Genomic DNA, 18,953 nt, shown 5'->3' with positions numbered 1-18,953 from the left:
TGAAAGTAGAATTTTCCTGGTCCACTTTTTAGTAGGGCTGAGGGGAATCTTGACATGTCTAGACTGAGCATGCAAACACCTCTTAACATTATATTTATTTCTCATGTTTTCTTAAACTCACGGTGGCTAGAACCAGTTGATCAAATTGTAAAACTTGAAATAATAGTTCCCTTTTACTCCAGTTTTGACTGAATGCTTGCTCAGAATTACTGTACATTTCAAGGAATTATTCTTCATCTTTGCATTAGATAATGGATTTAGAAGAAGCGGTTCCCATGGATTGCTGTCGTCTTGTTAAATATGATGAGTTCCACGACTATTTGGAGCGATCATATGAAGGAGAAGAGGACACTCCAATGGGAATCTTGCTTGGAGGTGTTAAATCAACATACATGTTTGATCTACTCCTGGAAACAAGGCGACCTGACCAAGCTTTCCAGTGTTACAAACCTGGTGGTAAGTAATATTTCTTAAAGATTCCCTGTGTATGACTAAGAAGCATTAATTCTTTCAATAAACATGCTTAATTTAGCTAAACTGAGAGATCTTTGAATCAATCTTCTGAAATCATTTTATAAAATTATGCTATGTGCTTTCTCTGAAGAGAGATTAATTTATATACTAAATGGCTGTAGCTGTTGAAATGATGATCTTTCTTCTTTTCATGTAATGTGTCTTCATGTGTGATAATTTATTTTCTTATTTTGATAGAAGTCATGGTAAAAGTTCATGATGTTGACCTAAAGCAAGAAACTGTGGCTCCTCCAATTAGTGTTCGTGCTTATTTGAACCAGACAGTTACGGAATTTAAGCATCTCATTTCAAAGGTAAATCAATTGCATCATCTTGTGTTATTGCAAAGTTCACTCTTGCATGGCATTTGTGTTTTATAAAGATATAGCAATATCTATATTTTATAAAATGTACCCTGAACAGAAATTATATGCAGATTATCTTTTTATAGTCAGCTTGCAAAAAACGATTAACAGTATCTTATTTCTTTTGGCCTACTTAGACTGTACATTTGCCGGCTGAAACAATGCGGGTTGTGCTGGAACGTTGCTACAATGATTTGCGTCTCCTCGGTGTGGCTAACAAAACACTTAAAGCTGAAGGCTTTTTTAGGAGCAATAAAGTAAGATTTTATGTTAAATTAGGTTTTTCTTGGGAAGTGCTAATGTTGTTTCTTAAATCCACTGTATGTCAACATGTGTTTTTAAAAAACCTATATCTCAAATGGCATATGAAAACAAAATGAGATGGGGTGGCTTTCAAAGAATAACCATTGTCTAGATTTCAGCAGTATTGGCTAAGACCATAGACCTGTCCTGTAAGAATAACTTAATTGACAGGTGCATCCTTTGTGTATTTCCATATCTGAGTGCTCTATACATAAACTCCTTATGAAACAGAATTTTTCTTCTTCATTTCATCTCTATATTTTAGGTATTTATTGAAAGTTCAGAGTCTCAGGATCGACAACTGGCATTTACAGATTCACAGTTATGGAAACTCCTAGATCGGCATGCAAATACAATCAGACTGTACGTTTCATTACCAGAACAATCTCCTGGATCACAGTTCAGGCGGACAGTTTTACAGAAAGCCAGTGGAGACTCTGGAAATCTAGATGAAATATGTGAAAGAGTGAAAGGACCTCTAGGTAATATGAAATCAGTAGAAGCTATCCTAGAAGAAAGCACTGAAAAACTTAAAACCTTATCTCTACAGCAGCAGCAGCAAGAAGGTGATAATGGAGACAGTAGCAAGAGCACAGAGGCAAGTGACTTTGAAAACATTGAATCGCCTTCAAATGAGGTAGACTCATCAGTATCAGCAGAAAACCGAGAACTTGAAAACCAAATACAGGTTTCTGATCCAGATAATTTCCAGTCAGAGGAGCGATCAGATTCTGATGTGAATAATGACAGGAGTACAAGTTCGGTGGACAGTGATATTCTTAGTTCCAGTCACAGTAGTGACACCTTGTGCAATGTAGACAGCGCTGCTATACCCTTGGCCAATGGACTTGACTCACACAGTATAACAAGCAGTCGGAGATCCAAAGCCAACGAAGGGAAAAAAGAAACATGGGATACAGCTGAAGAGGATTCTGGAACCGACAGTGAATATGATGAAAGTGGGAAGAGCAGGGGAGAAGCACAATATATGTATTTCAAAGCAGAGCCCTACGTTGCAGAAGAAGGTTCGGGAGAGGGGCAAAAATGTATGTATGAAAGGCAAAACATATGTTTTGAAATGTACATTTTTATTATTTTACGTTTGCATGCCTCCTTTCAACAAAATTTGTAAATTTACCCACACACGTATTTACATAATGGAGAAAGATGCTCCTAGATACTCAGAGTGATATCCAATTTTGGCTCACCAGATGTAACAGATCTTTCCTTTCCTCTTATACACTGTACAGTCCGCTGCATCTCTGTAACTAATTTGGAGGATCTGGTCCAGGAGTCAGGAAACTTTTTTAGCAGGGGGCTGGGCCACTGTCCCTCAGACCTTGGGGGGGGGGGCGCGGCGGACTATATTTTGAAGGAAAAAAATGAACGAATTCCTTTGCCCCACAAATAACCCAGAGATGCATTTAAAATAAAAGGACACATTCTACTTGTGTAAAAACATGCTGATTCCCGGACCATCCACGGGCCAGATTTAGAAGGCGATTGGGCCGCATCCGGGCCTTAGGTTGCCTACCCCTGGTCTGGTCCCTCAATCCTCTAGAGCAGATTTTGGAGGTTTGCAGAGAGCTGCAGGATATGGAGGCCCCACTGTGCAAGTGAAAATCTGTTGTATTGACCCTGCTGAATATTGCCTTTAGAAGAACATAAGAGAATGAGGTGTGGGGAATTTTCTACTGCCCAATATTTTATTGGAAACCTGCACGGCTAATCTTCATATTTTGGCACAGTATTTGCATTTGAGTGAAAATGGTAGGTGCCATTCTGTAGTTGACAGGAAATGCTGCAAATATGCTGTGCCTCTTCTGCATAACAAAAAAGGGGGAAAGTTAGAGACAGTTCCTTTTCAGGAGGAGGGGATGACATCCTCCCCAAACTCTTGGACCTGTGTGCCTGTAATTTGGCAAACATGATTCATTTTGAAAGGGCAACTATGCCTATAAAGTTTATCTACTTCTGTCAAAAAGAAAAGTGTCAGGCTTTGTTTGGTTTTTGTTTCCTAATACAGTGGTACCTCAGGTTACAGACGCTTCATATTACAGACTCCGCTAACCCAGAAATGGTACCTCGGGTTAAGAACTTTGCTTCAGGATGAGAACAGAAATCGTGTGGCGGTGGTGCAGCAGCAGCGGGAGGCCCCATTAGCTAAAGTGGTACCTCAGGTTAAGAACAGTTTCAGGTTAAGAACGGACCTCTGGAACGAATTAAGTTCTTAACCCAAGGTACCACTGTAGTGAATGGGGGTAGGGTTAGCAAAGCAGATATGTACATCCATTCCATTCTACTCGTTGCTGAACTGGGGTTCACAGTCTGCACTTAGTGGAGAGCACTTGAAGATGATTCACTTGACACTGCTACATTACAGGAGTAGCATAGTAGATATTAGCAAGTATACATTATGCACAAAGAATTTCATTGGGTTTCTTTCTTTCTTTCTTTCTTTCTTTTTTGCTTTAGGGCTATTGATTCATGTTGATAAAAGAATTACGCTCTCTGCCTTCAAACAACACTTGGAGCCTTTTGTTGGCGTTCCATCTTCTCAGTTTAAGGTCTTTCGAGTTTATGCCAGCAATCAGGAGTTTGAGAGTGTTCGGCTGAATGAGACCCTTTCATCCTTCTCAGATGACAACAAGGTTAGCAAAATATGCTGTTAAATACTGAAATGCAGGTAAATAATCCCCAGAATATGGGGATTATTCAGATATTTTGCATGTGAAGCATTTGTCTCTGTGTTGCAATATAGGGACTTAGTAGCTACATAGGAAAAACCACATTCTACAACTAGGGTAATTTATGAAACTTTGTTAAATATATATATATTCCATAATTGAAACTGTATTTTCTCTTCACCTTACTTGTAGCTAGATGACTTGGGTGGGCCATCTAACCCAAATAGTATATTCCACATTAAAAAAATATATCCCTGACTTGAGTCTGTTGAACACCCTTTTTAAAGCTTCTTGCCACACCTTCCTTCACCCTCCTAAAATCTGAGACTCTAAATTTTGTAGTGCAACCATTCCCTCATGCCTGTAATATCAAAATACCAACATACCAATCTGTGGGCCTTCTGGTGGTTATGATTCTTGCTGTATTGACTAAGGGCATCGACTTGACCCCCACATTGTTGGGATGTATTGTGTGATGTGTCGTCACATTCCACGTCACGTGTCCCGCTCCCACCTAGCTGCTAGCGCTTGTGTGCCAGGCCAGGATGCGCAGGCATCCTGCCACCGAGATGCTGGTGCTCGCACACTGGGTGGGGAATGGGGAGTGCGGAGCTGTACTCTGTGCTCGGCCTCCTCCCCGCACAATATCGGGCGGGGAAAAGCCAGCAAAGTGCAGCCGCCGGGCTCCACACTCGGCCTCCTCTTGCCCATGCAACATCAGCAAGGAGGTGGAGCAGGCCACAGGATTTTGAGGGAGCCCAGGTCCTTTCTTGAAAAATTTGGGGGGGGCTGAAGACTCCACAGCCCCTGCCACTTGACATGCCTGGTATTGACTATATTCCATGTTGATGATAACAGCTAACATCTAATCTTGTTTCTATTTTTCCCACCTCTAATTTAAAAGATAACAATTCGGCTTGGGAGAGCATTGAAGAAAGGTGAATACAGAGTCAAGGTTTATCAGCTCTTGGTAAATGATCCAGAGGTAAGTAAAGCTTGAAAAAACTTGTGTTTGGGCTAGCTTATCATCTGAAAGTTGACCATTTACAGTTTAATTATTTGAGTATGTGCATCATCTTTTTATGGGAGCCAGTGTGACAAAAAACAGAAATTATCTCTGGGAAAAGTTGTGCATTTAACATATAAATTGTGGCATGAATCTGTTGTCACTTAGTTGCAACAGATTCATGCCACAATTTATATGTTAAATGCACAACTAACAATAATTGTTAACAATAATTGGTTAAACCATTGATGTTGAGTTCGTACAACACAAGACAGTGACATGTATTTTCCTTAATCATTAAATGGACATGACACATAACAACAAACCAGTAATTTGCACTTTTAAAGAATTGCATTGCTTTATTACTGAGTTCTGCATACTTGATAAACAGAAATCCTAAATAGTCTTTGCCACATTGGTGGTGATCATGTGTGGAAACCATGGGGTATTTTTTTCAGTGCTATGGAGGCTATGGCAGCAGCCCTGTATTTTATAACTCCACCTTTTATGAGTGTCTCAGAGAGTGATTTCTCTAATAAGCTTAATAATTTTACATTTGTTTTTGCAGCCTTGTAAGTTTCTTCTAGATTCTGTTTTTGCTAAAGGAATGACTGTGCGGCAGTCAAAAGAGGAGCTACTTCCTCAGCTCAGGGAACAGTGTGGACTAGATCTGACTATTGACAGGTAAATCACACTACAGTGAAGTTTATGTGAGGTGCCTAAAGCCTGAACTCAAGATACTTATAAAAAATGGGGTACTGTTGATTTTTGCCATTTAAAGCAAAAAGTATGGGGAAATGCTACTTTTTTTATTACGTGTTTTAAAATTAAATCTTGAGCAAATATAGAGTGACATGGGAAACCTAGTAGCACACAATATCTGTCTTTGCATCAGACTTTATATTGTTTCTCATGGAACAAAAACTTTGCTCCATTTCTGCAAGTTCAAACATTATCCTAAAAAACAAAGGATTCCATATGGATATTGAAAAGTTGTATTAGCCCTCTTAGCTCAAATTAGCTAAGTGCTTGTAGTAGAACACATGACCTTTCCCTAATGTAAACAAGGCATTATTCAGATTAAATACTGTGGCCTTAATCTTGATCATGGTTTTGTTTATGGACATATGCTAACATTTCTGCAAATCTTTTTCCTGTAGATTTCGCCTGAGAAAGAAGACCTGGAAAAATCCAGGAACTGTGTTTCTGGATTATCATGTTTATGAAGAAGACATTAATATTTCAAGTAACTGGGAGGTTTTCCTAGAAATACTTGATGGTAATAAGATTGCACAGTAAAAATTATTTAGCTTAAACTGTTGGAAGCCTTTTAATTGTACCAGAATTAGCTAGCTATATTATCAGAAAATTATCGGTTTTTTAAAAACACATTTTAGTGAGACTAAGTGCAACCAATGTGTATTAATGTATTATAGTAATTCAAAAGGGACAAATGAGTGGCAGGAGCTGTATTAAATTTCTTGACTGTGTGAGTGAGATGTCTTAGCATAATCAGTTTTGAGAGATTCATATGCAGGGTGGAAGTTAAAATTAGAAACTAGATTAAAAACCTATAAATGTTATTCATGGTTATCCTTAAAGAATTTGTGAATATCTGTTCTGCAAATAGTTTTTATTGAGACTACATAATATTTAATTCTGTATCTGTGGAACTACTTGCTCAAAGTCTTTACATTATCTCAAATATTTTCTTTTAAAAATTAATGTCTAGTGACACTTATCCAGAGATATACGAAAGTTCATACCCTGTACAAAGTATCTTTTTATAATACACCAGAATAAAAGAAATAGTTTTAAAATCTAATCTAAAAAGGATCAGAAGCAAAAAGATGGAAAGGAAAGAGGGGGTGTGGAGACAAAAGAGAAAATGAAAAAAGATAAAAATATTTCTGGTTCTCTGTTCCTCAGCTAAATATAGTATGCCATTAGCATCTAATTATTCTATTTTCTATAAGCCATTTTTTTCAATATTCAAATCCAGATATTGCAAGTTCATTTTCTCTTATGCAAAAAGTCCTTGTATTTCCAGTTCTTAAGAAATGTCAATAAATGATTTTTCTCCAATTAAACACATTAACTTTGCCATCTCAGCTAATAAGTTTATCAAATCTTCTTCAGGAGCAGAAAAAATGAAATCTATGTCACAGCTTGCTGTTCTGTCAAGAAGGTGGAGGCCATCAGAGATGAAGCTGGATCCATTTCAGGAAGTAGTTTTGGAGAGCAGCAGTGTTGATGAATTAAAAGAAAAGGTAAATTACAGAGCAGTCCTATGGAGGTCCGGGTGGCGGGGGGGAGTCATCCAACACCCTACCTGCTAATTGTGGTCAGGGCAGCTTTTACCTCTCCTATTGACACATTTTTCAACTCAAGAGTTGTCACATTTATTTATGAGCAACTTCTGAGGATTGCATACCAGTGGTAGATGGGGTCAGAGGCAAAGGTGGGCAGAAAAATGTATGTGACTCTAAACCTTTCAGCCATATAGAAGTCAGAGGTTTCTATATGCACACACTTCTTGCTGTCTTCCATTTCAAACAATCAAGAGTGATCAGTCTAAGGATACATTGTAGCCAGAAAAGAGTACTTGGAAGAGCAGGATGAGTGAGGGATGTGGACTGGGGGGAAAGGATGTGACCTAGGAAAAGTCCCAAGGGCTGAATAGAGAGGCCTGGATTGCCATATTGGGCCCCTGCTTCTGAGTTCCTTGCCCCTTCTGTAGTTACCATATTTTTCGTCCTATAGGGCGCACCGGCCCATAGGACGCACATCGGTTTTTTTTGGGGGGGGGGAATGAATAAAAAAAAATTATTTCCCCCCCAGCCGCGGTTGCCGCCCCAAGCCTTGCACACGTCTGCCCGAAGCACGGGGCACCCTCCGGAGGGCTCCCTGTGCTTCGGGCGGAAGGCTGCCGCCCCAAGCCTTGCGCGCTCGGCGGGAGCTCCTGCCGGGCACGCAAGGCTTGCAGACACTCACCCGAAGCACTGGAGCCCTCCAGAGGGCTCCCTGTGCTTCGGGCAACAGGCTGCCACCCCAAGCCTTGCGCGCTCGGTGGGAGCTCCTGCCGGGCGCGCAAGGCTTGCAGGCACTCGCCTGAAGCATGGGGAGCCCTCCGGAGGGCTCCGCGTGCTTCGGCCGGAAGGCTGCCGCCCCAAGCTTTGCGCGCCCGGCGGGAGCTCCTGCCGGGCGCGCAAGGCTTGCGGACACTCGCCCGAAGCACGGGGAGCCCTCCGGAGGGCTCCCTGTGCTTCGGGCAACAGGCTGCCGCCCCAAGCCTTGCGCGCTCGGCGGGAGCTCCTGCTGGGCGCGCAAGGCTTGCGGACACTCGCCGGGGCTGCAGGCTGCTGCCCACAAGCCTTGTGAGCCCGCAGGAACTCCCGCCGGGCTTGCAAGGCTTGAGGATAGCTTCCTGAAGCCTGGAGAGCGAGAGGGGTTGGTGCGCACTGATGCCTCTCGCTCTCCAGGCTTCAGCGAAAGCCTGCATTTGCCCCATAGGACGCACACACATTTCCCCTTCATTTTTGGAGGGGAAAAAGTGCGTCCTATGGGGCGAAAAATACGGTAATTGATTAACCCCAACTGGAGGGAAAATTAACTATGTTGCTGTACATCTTTCCATATCCATCCTATGTGATGGTGACCTCTGTTCTTCCCCATCATGGAAGTCATTCAACAAACTGAGGCTTAATCCAGACGAGACACATGCTGATGGTGGTTAGTTATGTTGATAGGGGCTGAGAAGTTCACATATCCATGTAAAAATCATACCTGCAGTTTGCCAACAGAGGTTTTGTTCGGTATTTACAAATGGCATTCAATATGTGAAAAGCTGCACTTCTTAGGATTTTGTGCTGATTGTTATGTCAAGTCTTGACACTTGAAGCCCTGATGTCCCTGGTAGCAAGAAGTAGCTTCTTCTAGATTCAGCTAGCTGGAGGCTTCAACTAGCCTTGAAAATAACTTGGCCACAGTGATCCATGATTTGGTAGCCCTCCAGTTGGATTACTGTAATGGGTTATATGTGGGGCTGCCCTTGAAGACAAGGAAACTTCTGTTAGTACAGTACTTGCTGCCTGTTCATTTCCAAGTCCAAGTATTTTAAAGCTCTAAGCAATTTGGGTCTGAAATGTCTCCTGTCAAGCCATCCTGTCTATATCCTTAAGATGTTTGGGGACTTTCTCTTGAGTCCTTGGCAGAGTTTTGTATGTATGTTCTAAGGAAAAAATTCTTTCTGCAGTGGCAGACATGCTTGAGACATTTTTCTCAGCCCTGCCATTTATGAAGGGTTATTTTGCCTCAATCTTTTAGTTTTTTTTATTTTGTTGCCTCTGTATAAATTGCATAATGAATATTGTATTGTATTTGTATGTGGATTTAATGTCTTATTGTATACTATATTTACGAACATTTAGAAATATTTTAAATAACATTTTGTGTAGAACTTTAAATGTGCATAAAACATAAATGCAATTTGTGATAAAGTAGCAGATTTGTTATCTCTTCATCAAATAAATCTGGCACTGAATTTTTTTTACAGCTTAGTGAAATAAGTGGAATCCTTTTAGAAAACATTGAGTTTGCAAAGGTGAGAATTTTATTTTTCTCTTAATCCTGCAGTGTTTTTTTAACTTTTAACATGAAAGCCCATTCCTATGCACTAGCTGTTTGACACAAGAGTCTCTGTACTCATACCATAGTGGATGGTATGCTAAATCCTCTGTTGTGGGGAGGAGAGTAAATGGCGAGCAGGGATCTGGATGATGAGCGCTTTCACTGATGGTCTTACAGTATCTGCAGTTACCCATGTATGTATCTTCTTGTTGTATAGATGCTCTTTTTGCTAAGGTGCTTTGTTCTTTCCAGGGCAGAGGAACATTTCCATGTGAGATCTCAATTTTAGAAATACATCAGGATTTGGATTGGAATCCTAAGGTTTCAACACTGAATGTATGGCCTCTCTACATCTGTGATGATGGAGCAGTGATTTTTTATAGGTATGCCTTTCTGTTGTTGTTTTTTAAATACATTGAAAAACATAGTAATTGTTTAGTACTAAACCAATAACAAAGTTGAGGCTGAAATTCTCCCCCCCCCAACCAAACCTCCAGTGGGGCAGTGTTTTAGAGTAGTCAGGAATGGTCAGTGGATTGTGCACAGGCACTCCTTGCAATCAGTCTGCCCAAGTCTGGTGATCCTGCCACCTCTGATTAAATTAAACTTCAGTGTGTTCTTAACCCTGCTTTCTAGATGTTGCTATCTGTGGGGAAGCTATCACATTAGGCACCATACAAGTGTCCTCAGATCTGCTGTGCCCACCACCAGACTTCCAACTAAATAGAGATATTGTGTCAAAACACTTTTTGTGCACCGTTGCCACTGTTCAAGTATTGTATGTGCAACTACTGTGGTAACTAAAATACACAAGTGGCAGAGTAGGCAGCTCTTTGCAGTTATGCCCGTTCACATACCACCAGTGAAGTACTGACAACTAGGTCTTTTCCTCACCAATTCAACAGTGCAACTGGTCCAAACATTGGCTCTTACTTCAGAGTTCTGCATATCTATTCAGAGCAGATGTCAAAGTTGATTCTCAAATTGCTTACCATATCCTTTCAGAGTCTCGGGTTGATGATGATGGATTTGGGATAGGACTATTGCTTCAGGGGGACCACATGGAGAAAAGCTGTCTTTATCTAGCATTCATCTACTACCATGATGTGCCTAGCATTATGCAAAGAATTTCTTTAAAATCTTTTGACTATGCCTTAGATTAAAAATGAGCAAGCCCTATTTATTTAAAGTACATTATTATGGAATTTAAAATTGTTGTATTTATATAAAAGGGATAAAACTGAAGAAGTGGTGGAATTGACGGAAGAGCAGAGAAATGAGTTAATGAAAAAAGAAAGCAGCAGACTTCAGAAAACTGGACACCGTGTGACCTACTCCCCCCGTAAAGAAAAAGCATTAAAAATATATCTGGATGGAGCACCAAATAAAGATTTGACTCAAGACTGATATTTCAGCATTTTCCCTGGGGAATTTTTTGTTACATGTGAGAGGTACACTACTACTGTGTAGTGCCGTTATGGCAGGACATTAGGTGTAAAGACACCAGCACTGATTGGTAAAACTGCAGCCCAATCAAGCTCAGTGCCCAGTCAGGTCACTGTTTGATTTGGAATCATGTTGTGCACTATAGTCAAATGTACTGTAAAGATAAAAGGGATGTGCAAATAAACAAAACGAAACAAAAAATGGGGCGGGGAGGGGTAATGAGCAAATCGACCATGTGCACATAGCAGTAGCTAGTAAACTAGCCTCAAACAGGATATTCATAGCTTGATAATAAAAGCTGTGCAAAGGCCATGAATGAATTCTTTTCTGTTTTGTTTCACTGATGCACACATTACCTCATTGAAGATTTCTGAAGTAAATGTGACAGTGGCTTTTTGAAAAGCTCAAGAGTGGAAATGTGATGGAATTGGCAGAATCCAACCCTTAAAAGTTAACATTTTTATCTGAATCTTGTTAAGATTTCTCTTCTACAAAGCAGGACATCTCTGAAATAAAAAGAATAAATAAATGTATTTTTTAGCAGAAGTTACCATTACCAGCAGATGGTGTTTCATTTTGGAGCAGTGTTGTAACCAATTTTTATTTAGGTTATGAATAACAGGTGACTTCACTGTTCCATTCAGTGTGTAAATACAACTCTGTCCTGAGTTAGCAGAACTACATTTCAGCTGCTTACTATGGTATTTCTCTTCACATATCAATATTCACTGTATACATTTAAAAGTATAGCTGCCTATTTAAATTTGTATTCATTTTGTGTTTGGCAAATGCTGGGTACTTAGATTTGTAATTTTCCCTTGTTACTGAGTTTTTGGGGGTGGGTTTTTGGGTCAGCTACTTATTTTTGTACATTTTTGTTTTTGAGCTCTTACAGGTTTGGATCTTCTAGTACCATTACAAGTCATACTTTATTTTTCTTTGGAGTTGATCATAGTTTTTATATGTAGCTTTTTAAAAAGTTGGACATCTCCCAGTATAAATTATCCAGTAGTTCAGGAGTGGTACAGATTGATGCAGTAAACATGATTTCATTTGCAAAGCTTAGACAAGTAAGATTTTGCTTTGCTATGTTAAGATCAATTACAAACAATTCTATAGAAGGTTGTCCTTTTTTCAGAAATACCATCTAATTTATATCAATAAAAGGTTTTGGTAATCTTTTCCATGCCAGATGCTGTTTACAACAATGAACATGCCAATAAAACATTTGTTCATTCTGTTATTTTAATAACATTTCTCTGGACTTCTTTTAATACTGAAAATATTTCATCTAGTGTTCATGATACCAAGTTTTTCTTTTTGGATTTAACTTTCACACTAAAGGTCTACTTAAAAGTATGCAGCCTGCAGAAATTATCAATGCCCTGCAGCAGATTATGGAAGAAAGTCACATGCAGCTTGGTGTCAGTCCTATGCTTTCAACATGCAGTTTTGAGACAAGGGTTTCAAGTTGCAATTCAGAGTGCTGCAAGAGCCAGATCAATCACCTTTTTTAAAAAATGGTGATGCTAGACTGCAGGGCTGAACCAAATAAGGAACAAAATGATGTTCCAAGTAATTTGAGCATCAGATTTCAAACCCACCTTCCTCTTGCTATTTAAGTGTTATAACAGACTTACGATCTTTAAATAGTTGAACGAGGGGAAGGGAGAGCAAGGACTTGGTTCAAGAAGGTAGCTTTCTTACAGCCAATTAGGGATGGGGTATGGACTGGACTGGACAGACTGCTATTGCCAGGCATGCGGGTGCATTCTATGTGGGGGAAATGACTGCAGAAGTTAAGTATTACATGTTACATCTCACAGCCAGATGCTTTTAAAGAGTATGGTCTCTCGCAAACTCCCCTTATCTGACTATGCCTGCTTTGAAATTAACACACTTTGGAGGTTTCTGCATAGATAGTGAATTGGCATTTTGATAGTTATCTGGCAACTACACTCTGTCTTAGCATCTTTTTAAAAAAGGGGTTTCAGTACCTTCCTTAGAAAACATGAAGAGCCTGCCCTTAGCTGTAATATAGAATAAAGTTACCTGCCACAGTATTTGTAACTCAGCTTTGACATAGAGTCAATTCCCCTTTTTCATACTGGAGCGAGCTGGGTTCTGTTTCCACTCTAGGCTCCAAATGCAAGAGTTCCACCTATAGTCTACTATGTGCTAAATATTATCTGTAGTGATGTTATTTGAAATAGGGCTGCCAGACATCCAGATTTTCCTGGACATTACCAGGATTTCAAAGGCAGAATTCACATCCGGGGGAAATTTCTGAAAGGCGGTGCTTTGTCCTGTATCTTAGGCAAGTCAATAGAAAAATCACAATTTTATGGCGTTTTTGTAACAAAAAAACCTTAACAACTTTGGGGTCTTCCTAAAGTTTAAAAGGTCTCACAACAGGTTTAGGATAAATTACTTGTGAAGTTTGGACCTGGTGGTTCTTAGCATTATTCAGGAAGGGGCTTGACTGTTGGGAGCAGGTAAGGGCTGAAACAGATGACACTAGGAGAGGGGCTCATTACTAGATTGTGCCCATTACTAGGGAAGATAGTAGGATTCATATGGCTTTTTTCAAATCATACTGCTTTATTGTAAGTGCTCAGTAGCAAATATGCATTTTATATAAAACATACATGCCTACTAGAACTTGCTTCTAGGATGGGATAAAATAGCCATCTAGAGGAATGATTACTATCCTTTTGAGGTTAAAGTTCAGATCTTTGTTAGAGATGTTTACTAATTATTGCTAAATTACATGCCACACTGACTTTTCTCATCCCTTATACCTCATTTTAAAATCTTAAGTCCCTGTAGTTGCTGTTTTTAAAAAATACACAGTTACAGCAGTGTCGTCGGTTATATTTTAAAAGACTGAATAAAAACAATGCCCAGTCTAAAAATCAAGAAGGCTCTTGACAAATTTTGAAAAACAAGCAACATATACATAAAATGCAGAGCTCAAACCACCACCAATAATCATAAATAGACTTAAATTAATCAATCCATCAACAAGTTCAAATCATGCCTTGTTTAAAACTCAAACTTGTCCACAAAAGAGTCCATTGACAACTTTTGACATTATAGTGTAGAATTTGGTTTGAGCTTGAAAAGAGAAAACCTCATCTGATCATGCAAGGGCAGAAGAAGATAACTATGTAGAATATACTCTCAATTATTGCACTTATATCCAGTAGTGAAAAAGGGTGCAAGTTTAGAGTTATCAAACAAGACACTATCTAAATTCCTAGAATGGTGAGTGTGACTAATTAACTTGCTTAACTACTTTACATTTCATCTCCAAAAATCAGATCCAGTTTCTTTGGATCAGTTAAGTCTTCATCCAAACCTTCCTGTACTTCTGTAATCAGTCTCTCTCCATAGTCGCCAGGAATGTGTGAGGTTACAAAATCCAGAAGTGATATTTCATCCACTGGTAAAGGCTTCTCCTCATTTTGGGTCTTATTGAAAGAGAGTTCACAGAGAGAATCACTGCTATGCCTGTTGAGAAAGTTGTGCATTTCTCTTAGATAAGTTATACAAGTGCCTATGCAAGCATGTATACAAGTGTGAGAAACCAGTCCAAAATATAATTTGCTTCAGGCTATGAGGCATTTTAAAAGAAGCCAGAACATGTACCCTTAAAATGCAGTGGTCCTGTTTGCAATTCTGTCTTGGATATATCCCAAAGTAGACCAGTGCTACTGAAAATTCTTTCCATTCTCCCTGAACTCTGAAATGATAACCCTTCTTTTGCCACTGTTCAGTTAGGGTCAAAAGAAAGGCAAATCTGATATATTCATGGCATTTATTTCCTATGGAAATTAGGTTTAATACACTTTAGCTCCACTCCAAGTCAAACTTAAGTGCAATTCAAACCACAGAGGCTTAAGTTAGTCTTGAGTAATTTGTGCACTTGATTTAAGCCTGAACCAGGAGGATTGCATCCTTAAGTTTTTTGGGAAGATGAGACCTGGTCCACCCCAAAAAATCAGCAGTCAATATTTTTGCAGTGTGCACATTCACCCCCAGCCTGGTACCCTCCATACATTTGGACTAACTCCTGTCAAGATCAGACAACTGGCCATGCTGGCAGAGACTGCGTTAAAAATCCAGTAACATCTGGAAAGCCCCAGGGCAGGGAAGGCTTGTCTGGAAGTCATATGTCCAGAAAGTGGGTTTGTCTTCAAGTGAAAAATGAGGTGTGCACACAGGATCTGCTCCTGATCTTTCTGTGAAAAATCCATTTTCCTACCTCTGCATCTGACAAATGAATCCATGTGCACATGGGCAGCGATCGAGGGCTCCATCTGGCTCCAGCTCCCATGTAATTAGGTTAAGAAGCCTGTTTGAGGGATCATAGCAAGGCTCTCTCTCTCCAGGTAATGGGGTGCACACAGGGAACAGAAGGTCTGTAGGTTGAAATTGGAAAATCCAGTAAAACATCTGATCTCTTCAGTTTCACATGCAGAATATGTGCAGGTTGAATATGTAAAATAAGGAATATAAAGTTGCCTAATATTAAATATAAGACAAGCTGAGTTTGCATAGCAATGTCAGTCCTTTTCCTTCCAACAAATTCTAAGGGTTCACCTAGAAAAAGTTTCTTAATTCACTTAATTAAGTTACAAGGACACAATACACTACTAATGACAAATAGATCCACAGGAATCCTAACCCTAACCAAGATAGCACATGTATTTAGTCATATGTGCACCATCTTGTTTTCAAGGCCTTAAAACAAGCCTTTAGTGCTCTCAGTTGGAACAAAAGGCTGCATATCTCTATCCTGAAAACCAAATTCACTGATTGCACATTCTTGTGATAAAGGGTGGTGTTCTACTAACTCAGAAGAAATTAATACCATTAGCATACCATTAGCAGCTAGTAATCTCAACACAGCATGTCCTGCTCAAGGTATGAGCAAAAAGATAAACATGATGTCTAGGATTATTTGAAAAGAACCGATATGTTCATTTTAGGGAAATGGGAGCTAATTTGCTTAGTAACAGATATCAACGTTATCAGCATCTATTCTATGTAAGATGCTTCAATTACCTTTATCTTGTTTCTTTACAGTACCTTGTTTCATTCCATAAGAGCTGTTTGAGATCAATGCTAATCCTATTTTACAGATTGCAGAGGACTAAGAGCTAGTGGGAACACTTGTTACCAACATACCATATGGTGATAATTTGTATGGGAAATCTCTTCCTCTGACAATTTCTCTTTCATACTGAGTGATCATGAGAAAAAAGCCACAAGACAGCAAGCTGCCCTCTGGACATCCAACGAGATCACGGCTGGGCAGGGACATGGACTCAGGGAAAGTGTGTAGGACTATGCTACCTCTCCGATTTAAGCTAAGGAAGACTTTCCCAGTGCCTGGTTCTCATTTTCATACTCTTGACAATGGTAGCTTTTCCTCAAAAGCATTGTAAAATTTCTAAAGCAGAGCCTCAAGAAACACAACCTCCCATATCAACAACCTTGCAAATACAAAGTAGACTGAAAGGAGTTTCAAGATTAAGAAAACTGCTGCTAGTTGACAGGAAATCTCGCACAAATCATCCAGAGGTTTTTTTAAAAAAGTACTATTTTCATAGCATCATGCTCAGTTGTCAAGCACACTGCTTTACCATTTGGCCAAATTTTGTATTATACAAGATGTGCATTTTATGGATTATTCTCTGCCACGGACTTCTTCTACACATATAGATTAATATATACCAGCCTCCCTCAATCTGCTGTGCTCCAGTTGTTTTGGAGTACAACTCTTCGGCTATGTCCAAAGTAAGAGGAAGAACAAGCAAGCAAGTGGTAGGAGGCAGCTGCAGCCCAAGACAGGAAGAGAGGTAGTAAGGGAACACCTAGCTACTTCAAATGAATTCAAATCTCCAGGGCCTGATGAGCTGCATCCAAGAGTACCAAAGCAGCTTGTGGAAGTAATTTCAGAGCCTTTGTCTATTATCTTTGAGAATTCTTGGAGAACAGGTGAGGTCCCTACAGACTGGAGGTGGGCAAATGTTATCCCCATCTTCAAAAAGGGGGGAAAGGAAGACTCATGTAACTACCAACTGGTGAGCTTGACTTTGATACCAAGGAAGGTCCTAGAACAGATAATTCAACAGTCGGTTTGTGAGCATTTAGAAAAGGATGCTGTGATCACTAAGACCCAGCATGGGTTTTCTCAAAAATAAGTCATGCCAGACCAATCTGATTTTTTTTTTTTTAATGGAATTGCAAACTTGGAGGATCAGGAAAATGCTGTGGACATAGTGTATCTTGATTTCAGTAAGGCTTTTGACAAAGACTTCCATGATGTTCTCACAAGGAAGCTGGTAAAATGTGAGTTGAAAGAGAACTGTTAGGTGGATTTGTAGCTGATTGACTGACCAAACCCAAAGGGTACTCATTAATGATTCCTCAACATCCTAGAAAAAAGTGACAAGTGGGGTGCCACAGGGTTCTGTCCTGGGCTTGTTGTTGTCTTTCGAAATGACTTATATGAAGAAATTGAGGGGATGCTCATCTAATTTGCAGATGACACCAAACTGGGAGGGGTAGCTAATGATGCAGAAAACAGAATCGGAATTCAAAATGACAGTAACAGATTGGAGAACTGGGCACAAGCTAACAAAATGAATTTCAATAGGAACAAATGTAAGGTTCTACACTTAGGCAGGAATAACCAGATGCACAAATATAGGATGGGGACACCTGGTTTACTAGAAGTACATGTGAAAAAGATCTAGAGGTCTTGGTGAAACACAAGCTTAACATGAGTCAACAGCAGCAAAAAAAAGTTAATGCTATTCTAGGCTGCATCAACAGAAGTATAGGTCCAGATCAAGGGAAGTAATAGTACCACTGTATTCTGCCTTACTCAGACCATACTTGGAATATTGTGTCCAATTCTGGGCACCACAAGCTGGAACATGTGCAGAGGAATTGATCAAGGGTCTTGAAACTAAGTCTTAGGAGTGCTTGAAGGAGCCTGGAAAAGAGACTGAGAGGAGATATGACAGCCATCTTCAAATAACTTAAGGGCTGTCACATGGAGGAGGGGCATGCTTGTTTTCTCCTGCTCTGGAGCGTAGGACTCAAACCAATGGCTTCAAGTTGCAAGAAAGGAGATTCCAACTAAAGATTCAGAAAAACTTTCTGGCGGTAAGAGCTGTTCAGCAGTGGAACAGGCTCCCACGAGAGGAGGACTCTCCTTCCTTGGAGGTTTTTAAGCAGAGGTTGGATGGCCATCTGTCATGGATGCTTTCGCTGAGATTCCTGCATTGCAGGGGACTGGACTAGAAGACCCTTGGGTCCTTTCCAACTCTAAGATTCTATTATTCTTGTCATCCCTATCCATTGACCATGCTGGCTGGGGCTGATGGGAATTGTAGCCCAAAGCATCTTGAACAGGGCCGTCTTAAGCATATCCTGCACCATGGTGCAAAGATCCCTCCAGCGCCCCCCAACTCCAAAACAAGGGAGGTGGAGGTGGAAAATGTCCTCTGCCTCCCCCACCGCCCCGATCCCTGGCATGGTGGTGGCGATCAAGCAGGAAAACATCCTGGTTGACATGCTCTCAGGTGTTGGGGCGCCCGAGAAGGCAGCCCAGGAAGGCTGCACGCTGCCTTTCGCCAGGAAGCAGGAGGAGGACAACGACCGGAAGCAGGGCCGTCTTTAGCAGATGCAGAGGCTTGGGAGGGAAGCAGCTTCCATCCTAAGCCTCTGCGGGGATCGCTCTCCTCCGTGAAGGCTTGGGAAGGAAGTTGCACACCCGCCAGCCATATAGTTGGCAGGGCGCAGCTGGCGGGTGTGCAGGGAAAGGGGATGCTGCCGGCAAAGCCGTGCAGCTCCCCCACTCGCTAGGGTGCCCCTGAGAGGCCAGTGCCCTGGCACAATGAACCACTAAGACCAATGGGAAAGACAGCTCTGATCTTGAAGGTTGGTGAAGAGCAATATACAGTGGAAATGCAAGCTCACACACTG

At 40.6% G+C, this 18,953-nt stretch overlaps 2 protein-coding genes across 8 annotated transcripts in view; one reads left to right on the top strand and one right to left on the bottom strand.

Moving 5' to 3' along the window:
• USP47 (ubiquitin specific peptidase 47) overlaps nucleotides 1-18,953 on the top strand; it is a 64,530-nt gene that overhangs the window by 35,068 nt on the left and 10,509 nt on the right. For 3 of the 4 annotated variants that reach the window (XM_079965735.1, XM_079965734.1, XM_079965736.1), the window contains 12 exons: nucleotides 249-456; nucleotides 712-827; nucleotides 1,016-1,135; nucleotides 1,447-2,227; nucleotides 3,657-3,832; nucleotides 4,773-4,853; nucleotides 5,443-5,558; nucleotides 6,035-6,153; nucleotides 7,014-7,144; nucleotides 9,430-9,477; nucleotides 9,756-9,886; nucleotides 10,736-12,201. In XM_079965735.1, the coding sequence (XP_079821861.1) occupies nucleotides 249-456; nucleotides 712-827; nucleotides 1,016-1,135; nucleotides 1,447-2,227; nucleotides 3,657-3,832; nucleotides 4,773-4,853; nucleotides 5,443-5,558; nucleotides 6,035-6,153; nucleotides 7,014-7,144; nucleotides 9,430-9,477; nucleotides 9,756-9,886; nucleotides 10,736-10,910 (2,202 nt within the window). In that variant the 3' untranslated portion in view covers nucleotides 10,911-12,201. Of the gene's footprint in view, nucleotides 1-248; nucleotides 457-711; nucleotides 828-1,015; nucleotides 1,136-1,446; nucleotides 2,228-3,656; nucleotides 3,833-4,772; nucleotides 4,854-5,442; nucleotides 5,559-6,034; nucleotides 6,154-7,013; nucleotides 7,171-9,429; nucleotides 9,478-9,755; nucleotides 9,887-10,735; nucleotides 12,202-18,953 lie in introns of those variants that run through there. The other variant, XM_079965737.1, reaches the window with a different exon arrangement.
• The window catches only part of DKK3 (dickkopf WNT signaling pathway inhibitor 3), a 31,931-nt gene continuing 26,024 nt past the window's right edge, over nucleotides 13,047-18,953 (bottom strand). For 2 of the 4 annotated variants that reach the window (XM_079966841.1, XM_079966842.1), the window contains exons 7-9: nucleotides 17,036-17,071; nucleotides 15,217-15,373; nucleotides 13,047-14,462 (exon numbers count right to left, since the gene is read on the bottom strand). In XM_079966841.1, coding sequence (XP_079822967.1) covers nucleotides 14,249-14,462; nucleotides 15,217-15,373; nucleotides 17,036-17,071 — 407 coding nt within the window. In that variant the 3' untranslated portion in view covers nucleotides 13,047-14,248. The remainder of the gene's footprint in view (nucleotides 14,463-15,216; nucleotides 15,374-17,035; nucleotides 17,072-18,953) is intronic. The other 2 variants (XM_079966843.1, XM_079966844.1) reach the window with 1 other exon arrangement.

The sequence above is a fragment of the Podarcis cretensis genome (assembly GCF_951804945.1).
Source record: "Podarcis cretensis genome assembly, chromosome: 1".
NCBI lineage: Eukaryota > Metazoa > Chordata > Lepidosauria > Squamata > Lacertidae > Podarcis > Podarcis cretensis.
The sequence above is the reverse complement of the archived record's forward strand: the minus strand, read 5'-3'. Positions and strand labels throughout refer to the sequence as shown.